Source organism: Oncorhynchus gorbuscha, linkage group LG06, assembly GCF_021184085.1.
Source record: "Oncorhynchus gorbuscha isolate QuinsamMale2020 ecotype Even-year linkage group LG06, OgorEven_v1.0, whole genome shotgun sequence".
Classification (NCBI taxonomy): Eukaryota; Metazoa; Chordata; class Actinopteri; order Salmoniformes; family Salmonidae; genus Oncorhynchus; species Oncorhynchus gorbuscha.
The window spans coordinates 12,225,709-12,234,274 of record NC_060178.1 but is presented as its reverse complement, the minus strand read 5'-3'; the positions used below and the strand labels follow the sequence as shown (position 1 = coordinate 12,234,274).

The 8,566-nt window shown below is 43.3% G+C and overlaps 1 protein-coding gene across 2 annotated transcripts; it reads right to left on the bottom strand.

Moving 5' to 3' along the window:
* Positions 1–1,474: 1,474 nt before the first annotated feature.
* LOC124037549 (calcitonin-1-like) lies at positions 1,475–7,049 on the bottom strand. 2 transcript variants are annotated; one of them, XM_046352358.1, is made up of 5 exons: positions 6,900–7,049; positions 5,889–5,980; positions 4,837–4,971; positions 2,838–3,017; positions 1,475–2,092 (listed from the first exon to the last, which is right to left on the bottom strand). In XM_046352358.1, exons 2-4 carry the CDS (start codon positions 5,972–5,974, stop codon positions 2,858–2,860), a joined length of 381 nt encoding a protein of 126 aa, XP_046208314.1. In that variant the 5' UTR covers positions 5,975–5,980; positions 6,900–7,049; the 3' UTR covers positions 1,475–2,092; positions 2,838–2,857. The 2 variants fall into 2 exon arrangements, with proteins under 2 accessions (XP_046208314.1, XP_046208313.1); XM_046352357.1 differs by lacking the exons at positions 1,475–2,092; positions 2,838–3,017 and adding an exon at positions 3,439–4,043.
* Between the last annotated feature and the right edge of the window lie 1,517 nt (positions 7,050–8,566).

Sequence of the window (8,566 nt, the reverse complement as noted above, 5' to 3'; positions counted from 1 at the left end):
AATTGACAGAGTCGAAAGCCTTGGCAAGGTCGATGAAGACAGCTGCACAGTACTGTCTTTTATCGATGGCGGTTATGATATCGTTTAGTACCTTGAGTGTGGCTGAGGTGCACCCGTGACCGGCTCGGAAACCAGATTGCACAGCGGAGAAGGTACGGTGGGATTCGAGATGTCAGTGACCTGTTTGTTGACTTGGATTTCGAAGACCTTAGATAGGCAGGGCAGAATGGATATAGGTCTGTAACAGTTTGGGTCCAGGGTGTCTCCCCCTTTGAAGAGGGGGATGACTGCGGCAGCTTTCCAATCCTTGGGGATCTCAGACGATATGAAAGAGAGGTTGAACAGGCTGGTGATAGGGGTTGCGACAATGGCGGCAGATAGTTTCAGAAATAGAGGGTCCAGATTGTCAAGCACAGCTGATTTATACAGGTCCAGGTTTTGCAGCTCTTTCAGAACATCTGCTATCTGGATTTGGGTAAAGGAGAACCTGGAGAGGCTTGGGCGAGGAGCTGCGGGGGGGGTGGAGCTGTTGGCCGAGGTAGGAGTAGCCAGGCGGAAGGCATGGCCAGCCGTTGAGAAATGCTTGTTGAAGTTTTCGATAATCATAGATTTATCGGTGGTGACCATGTTACCTAGCCTCAGTGCAGTGGGCAGCTGGGAGGAGGTGCTCTTGTTCTCCATGGACTTCACAGTGTCAAATAACTTTTTGGAGTTGGAGCTACAGGATGCAAACTTCTGCCTGAAGAAGTTGGCCTTAGCTTTCCTGACTGACTGCGTGTATTGGTTCCTGACTTCCCTGAACAGTTGCATATCGCGGGGACTATTCGATGCTATTGCAGTCCGCCACAGGATGTTTTTGTGCTGGTCGAGGGCAGTCAGGTCTGGAGTGAATCAAGGGCTGTATCTGTTCTTAGTTCTGCATTTTTTGAACGGAGCATGCTTATCTAAAATGGTGAGGAAGTTACTTTTAAAGAATGACCAGGCATCCTCAACTGACGGGATGAGGTCAATGTCCTTCCAGGATACCCGGGCCAGGTCGATTAGAAAGGCCTGCTCACAGAAGTGTTTTAGGGAGCGTTTGACAGTGATGAGGGGTGGTCGTTTGACTGCGGCTCCGTAGCGGATACAGGCAATGATCGCTGAGATCCTGGTTGAAGACAGCGGAGGTGTATTTGGAGGGCCAGTTGGTCAGGATGACGTCTATGAGTAACAGTACCCGGATTTCTTCAAAAGGTTTTGAGTAATGACAGCACATTGGGGTTTACAGTGAAGTTAGAACAGATTTCTTTGCTGCAGAATTCCCAACATGTTTCAGTGTTAGACCAAAGGGTTCCAGAGTTAGAGAAATCTGCATGGTCTGCAACTGAAGCCACTCATCCCATGTAAAGGTCATATAATATCAACACAGCAGTTCTCTTCACCTAAACATTTCATGAAACTTTTGAAGAACAACACAAGTACCCCAAACCCAAATGTATCTAAAATACATTTTAATCTTGCTGAAATTCACAATTGTTACAATATTCATCTCTTGAATATTTTTCATCTTCATTCTCTTCTTTGTAATCTTCTTATAATCTTGAAACATACTGGACAATCATGTCATGTAAAGTGTTTTTACATCAAGGCACAAGACAGCAGTTGTGAGGGAGCCAAGGGAAAGCTGATCTTTAATGTCTATCCCTGCGGGTCACAGTTGCCATGGGGACAGGGGGTATATGAGTGACAGGGCAAATGGGTCACATGGTACAAATGTGCTCTAAGACAATAGATAATAAATCATAAATAAGCACTGATGCTTTCTCCATTCATTTCAAATTAATTTAATGTATTAAAAAAAAGGAATCGGATTCAGCTGTCAATGTACATAACATAGGTTGCTGTCATTTTTTTCATTTTTCCCCCTCTGGTTTGCAAAAAGCAAAATGAAAGGTTCATAACATTATGGGAATGAGAGGAGTCCTACAATCTGAAGGGGTTTCTTTCTGTAGACTGTGGGAGAGTGGATAATAAAGCCAGTGTTTTTTTCTGTTTGTTTTGTTGTTTTCTCCCAGATATGTTCTGATGTCATCGCGTTAAGGAGGGTCAACATCTGAAAGGGTAGAGAGAGAGGAAGGAAGAGAACATACAAGTCAACAACTTTAGTGCCCAGCATCTTATGTCAGCCACAAAACTTAAGTCCTCTGAGCAAACAAGAAGACCAAGCAATTATTTTTCATCGACACAGGAAATCAATCTATATGTAAAATCTTAATTAAAAATATATATATATATTTTCTAATGCTCCCTCTCATTGAAGCCACAAAGTTCAAGGCCGACCACAGTATTGCAGGCATTGTTTGCAGAAAACAGGGTCCCCCATTCTAGTGAAGGGGAAAATGGCAATCTTTGTAGTCAATCCTTGTGTAAATAATTACACATGTTGTAGACAATCATGGAACTAATAATTGCTTCTATTATACCAGATGTATGTCCTTGGACATACAGAAGAAGCTATAAGGATAATGTTCTATAGTAGCTAATGGCAGCCTGCAGTAACCCGGTCGGCCTTGAACTTGAGATACTCAATGAGAGGGAGCAACACTGAACTAGCCTGCAACATCACTTCCTGGCATAGCTCAAACTACACATGTTATCTCTACATAAATCAACCACACGAGACACCATCCTAACTGGCTTTCTTGTCTTCAAATGTCTGTTGAGTCTTCACACGTGATCGATGGTTTTGTTCATTCAGATATACAGTCATTGGTCAGGCATTTCACTAAAAGCTAGAGAATAGAAATAAAGCCAAAAGAACATGGATGGAAATGACAGCGAGGAGGAGGAATATTCACCCTGAAGGTTGTTGGAATGTTCACATCTGTGTGTTTCTCCTCCGCCGGCCAAAAGCCTTAGCTCCTACGTTAGTGGGGACAAAGTTACTGTTGCCCATGCCCCCCGACCGGCTCAGAAAATCTGCTAGGCGGTGAGTCACGCAGGTGGCTGTGTTACAGGCACGCTTCTGTGTTGTAATGCTGCTTCAGGAATGGAGACAGGGTTAATGGTGGGCCCTGCTCCGCACCTCGTACACATACCAATACACGTGTTCACACTCATGACAGACACTCACAAACATACACATATTCAAGCACACACAGATGGCCTACACAAGTGCACTATTACACACACACACACACACATAAAAGTAGACAGAGGATTAATAGTCTCTGGAAATGTTCGATCATTAGAATGGTTCAGTTGGTCATAATTCTTACCTTGAGACTTGGTGAGGGTTTTAGAGACAGTTCAAGGATATTGGAACTGCTATTATAACTAGGATTTATTCTATACTGCAATTCAAAAAATATTGAATGCAGTTGTTGGAAGAGTCAAAGTTCCATAAAATAAATAAGTACTAACATTACATTTCTTAAGAATAAAAGGTAAAAGTCTTCCTGGTATAAAAATAGTTTTATTGAAGAAGAAACATGTTACCGCATAAAGAAACCATTTATTATGGTTGAATATTATGTACGTTATCTCTCATGAATTTGGAGATTTGAGGAATTTGTAACGCAATCAAATTATATGAATATACACTCATAAAAAAAAACTCTATACATTTCGAGTCATTCTTTTGAATAATTGTCATTTTTAGATAAGTTCTCATTTCGATTGTCTAAACAGATGCAACGTCCATCTCTGCCGAAAGGGGGAAGGAATTATCAAAAGAAGAAGGGGAAAAATCACGGGGGCGTTGCGATGGGAAATCCTTTCTAATGTCAAGCAGGCAAAATCCACATGCACGGAGATTTAAAACCAGGAGGACATTCAAATGAAAAGTGGAAAAGAGTGGGAACAGGAGGAAGTGTTAGATGCTGTCAAGTGTCTCCCCGTAGCTTGCATAGCGTTCGCTCTCGGGCTCGCTGCGTTTCTTGCCAGGCGTGCCCGCGCCCACGTCTGTGCGGGGGAACGTTTGTAATTTGTGCAGGTCCTGGGACAGTTTGCCCAGCATGCAGGTGCTGAGGTTGGAGCAGCGCTTTGTTAGGGGTCTTTCAAGGCTGTCAGAGGGGAGAGACAAACATGCAGAAAACAGGCTCATAGTAGCGGGACCCATGCAAGTTTCTCTCTCCAACACTAACACACACACACACACACACACACACACACACACACACACACACACACACACACACACACACACACACACACACACACACACACACACACACACACACACACACACACACACACACACACACACACACACACACACACACACACACACACACACACTTTCTCTCATGTTAGTACTGTCATCCCCCTTTAATTCATGCATGTCTCATACACAATGCATTGTCAGACGTGCTGTCATAGGCAAGAAATTAACATTTCCAAAATATCATGCTTCAACCCCCATGCTCCAACTTCATTGCATCTTCACACCCACCCTCATATCACCCCAAACAGAACAGAACGGGTAGCTTCCTGTTGTCATGCAACTCTTTCCATCTCCACTAATTGAGAACATGCACTTATCCATCCAGTTGGGCATAATAGAATATCTGCAGCAGGCAAACACACTGTTACCATTCATCCATTCAAATAACTGAATGTCAAACTTATCCATGTGGGAGGGATTAGGATCTGGACCTCTGTCCTTGAGATGGAGTTAGTAACCATTCCTCTGAGCACATACCTCCAAATGGATTAAATCAAGAGACATCTCTCCACACAGGTAATATAAAACTAGCTCTGACCATCACGTTTAATTCATCATCAGTCCATTAATTGGTACCTAAGAGGCAAACTCAGGCTGTTAGATATGCAGGAAGAAAAAGCAGTTGTCTGTACCTATTGCCTTCAGTCACTTGCTGCTCCAGCTCTTCAGTTGTCATCTGCACAAACTCCTTGACTATGGCGTTGAGTAACCTCCGTGCCTCGTAGTCCGTGAGCGTGACTTGGTCTGTCATGGACTCTATGCCTGTTCTAGAGGAGGAAGAAAGGGGATGGGGGATGCACAGGGATCAGTGTAAAAACTCAACTGGAGTTTTCACCTGGGGGAGAAAAAGATCCTCAGAGCATCACTGAGTCTGAAGATATGCTGTGGGACTGGAATGGACCCCAGCCAACATGGAAAATAGTCATCTAATAAGAGTAGTCCATCTAAAAGGGCTGACGTGTGACCTAGTTCAGATTTATAACGCGGAGTGGCTTGGATGTTTTTACGGGTCTCATTCATCTCTCCTAAATTAAATCACTCTTGTTGTGTGGTGTTTTTTCTTTCTGCAAATGTAATTACAGTCCCCTTTACACTTTAAGGGATTGTTCAGCCAAATTACAAAATTACACATTTCTTTCCTTACCCTTTAAGCAGGTATGACAGCAATCCATGCTTTCGTTGAGTTTCCCTGGCACGGTTTCCACATGCTAACATTTTAGCATTTGTGACACAAATCCCACTCAAGTCATGGTACCGATATTAGCATTTTTTTGTGTCTCATGATCAGATCATCCAAAAGTATTTCAAATTGATTGTGATGCTCAGCAATGTTAGCATGTGGAAACAGTGCCAGGGAAACGTAACCTAAGCATGAATTGCTGTCCCTTTAACTGGAGTGCACTTCTGGGATATTGGATAAGGAACATATTCACTTTTATGTGTTTCTTACAGTTTCTAAATCAACAATTTACAGACTAAAACATGTGTACTATGTAACTTTTATCACAGAAAAAAGTATTTCCCCAAAAAATGCAACTCATAATTTTCATTGTGAAATAATACAGTTATATATGGCAGCATGTCCTATCCATCTTTTCATGTCAGATTACACAAGTGTGTGTGTGTGTGCTCGTGTCATGTATGAGTGTCATTTTTTACATTTCTGTATGTCCGTCGGGCTCACCTGGTGGGGGCTGCTTGTGAGCTGTACATCTGGCAAATGACCAAGGCATAGGCAACAAGGAAAGCAGAGATCTTCAACATAACCATGGTCCCCTACAGCAAAGAGACAGTCCCATCAGTGATGCAATTACATTAACATTTACACGTGACAATGAGAGAAGCAGGTCGCTAACACAAAAACATTCAGCATACCTTAACCAGAATGAGATTAAGCATTGTACGGCTAATGTAACACAATAAAACTCCTTTGTTAAGTTTGAAATGAACTGCTAGAAGATGTATTGACAGCAGACTCAGCTTTACCGCACTAGCTCAGTTCAGTAGCACTGATCTCTCAAGCTGCATATCCATCTATCCTTCTGTCTCCCCATGACACCTTCCATCCAAACAGCTTCTAATCTTCTCCATGGAGAAAACTATTCCTCCAGTCTCACAATATTGGGTACAGCACAGCACAGGACAGGAAGGGTAGTTCTCTGAGTAGGAGCCCTTGGCGTGTCCAGGAATGACGGGGGTCCAAGCCTGTCGGTTGGTGCTAACTGAGGGGACGTAGCGTTAGCTAGCCGCTGTGAGGAGGGGATAGTGGTTCCAGCCAGTGTGCCAACTCCCAGGGTAGGACCAGTACATTAGTGTAATGAGCTGCCACCACTTTCTCACACACAAGCACTCCATCTCTCTCTCTCTCTCTCTCTCTCATTCTACTCACTGTTTCTTTATCTCCATCTCTTACTCTTTGGTCTCTCACTCACCCTTGCTCACTTTTTCTCTCTCTCATCTTTCTTTCCATCTTTTCTGTTCTGCCTCCACCACAGAGCTGAAGGAGAGTTGTGACCCCTACGGCCACACTTCAATCCCATTACCGTCACCATCACATCACACTGCGCCAAAATGCAGGTCCACACTCTCCATATCCAACCGAGTTACAGAGTCCTCAGACACAACCCATTAAGTCAACCTACCATCCAAATACACAGTCTCCACCATGTGGATCTGGTTTAAGTTCCCCACTTACCTTTTGTGTTAATAACCGGGCCCCAAAAAATATATAGCTTTGTAGGAAACGCCTAAGTTGACTTCTCTCACTTTGAAGACCAACTCTTGGATCTGTAGCATGCAGTACCAATGCACAAGCCTATATATCCACTGCTTGCATTTGTGCATTGACTGTGTAGGTGTTTAATTATCTCCCGTCGGCCAATCCCGTCACTAAGATGCTCCTGCGAGCCAATCGGATGACACCCCTTACTTTTGGCACACTAATAAGGGATATGGCTTTGCAATGACGTCATTCTTTAGTCACTAAGTGCTCCATTCACAAAATCCACCAGTCATTTGGACAATTTGATATCCAAATTTCCATTGAGGTCATTAATTAACCAGGAGCAAATCTAATGAATGGCCACGACAACCATCCCTCGCAATAAATATTTTAAAGGCTTCCAAAAATGTTACACGCATGCTATTTTTCAAATTACAAATTGATAAGCCACAGCAAAGTACTAGTAGGCAGGGCCATCTGCTGGGAATGAAGGTATACTGCAGTCCCATCCACTCCTAGGTTGGTGCTTCTCAACCAAGAGACATAGGGATCAAGTACCCCAGTCAATTCCACCGTCATGCTGAAACTCAAATACGGCCGATTGTTCTACTCAAAAAGGTTTACAATTATCTGAGCAGTTAAATAAAATAGCCTGTATTACCATCATCAATACAATCACTGCAACAACTTCAACTCGTAAGAATATGATTTTTTACATGTCCTTATTTTATACAATAAATCATGGTTTTGAACTCCTCTAATGTAATCTGAGTTAATGAGTATGACTGTGCCTCAATGATCACAGATAACACAGGGTTTATAAAGGGTTCATCATTACGTTATTCATCTACAAGTTACCTAGTCCACATACCAAAAGACAACATTGGTATGAAGTATGATAACATGACTAATGCGTTATAATGATTAACCCTGCCCCAGTCCATGTCCTTCTTCAATGGATAAATTAAGTGGACTTCAACAGGGAATCATTGCAGAATCCCTGATGACAAAGACAGTTGTTTTTCAAAAGCAATTACAGAACTGTTTGTCAGGTGACATCATCTAATTTCCCTTCCTTTTCATTAGCGGGCAAAGTGTGTGAAAGTGTGTGCGTTCGTGCGTGTGCGTGTGCGTGTGTGTGTGCGTGTGTGTGTGTGTGTGTGTGTGTGTGTGTGTGTGTGTGTGTGTGTGTGTGTGTGTGTGTGTGTGTGTGTGTGTGTGTAAGAGAAGCAGAGTGGGGGGCCTTTCCCTGCATGCGTCACAGAGGTACCCCATTAGACAGGATGAGCCTTTTAGTGTTATTGAACAGTGAGCGGCGCCGAAGTCCCAGGTGCTAAATCACAGTCAAATGGACTGCGCAGAGGTCCCAGCCCCACACTACATGGCCAGAAGTATGTGGACACCCATTCAAATTAGTGATTTGTCTATTTCAGCCACACCCGTTGCTGACAGGTGTATAAAGTCGAGCACACCGCCATGCAATCTCCATAGACAAACATTGGCAGCAGAATGGCCCATACTGAAGAGCTCAGTGACTTTCAACGTGGCACCGTCATAGGATGCCACCTTTCCAACAAGTCAGTTTGTAAAATGTCTGCCCTGCTAGAGCTGCCCCGGACAACTGTAGGTGCTGTCATTGT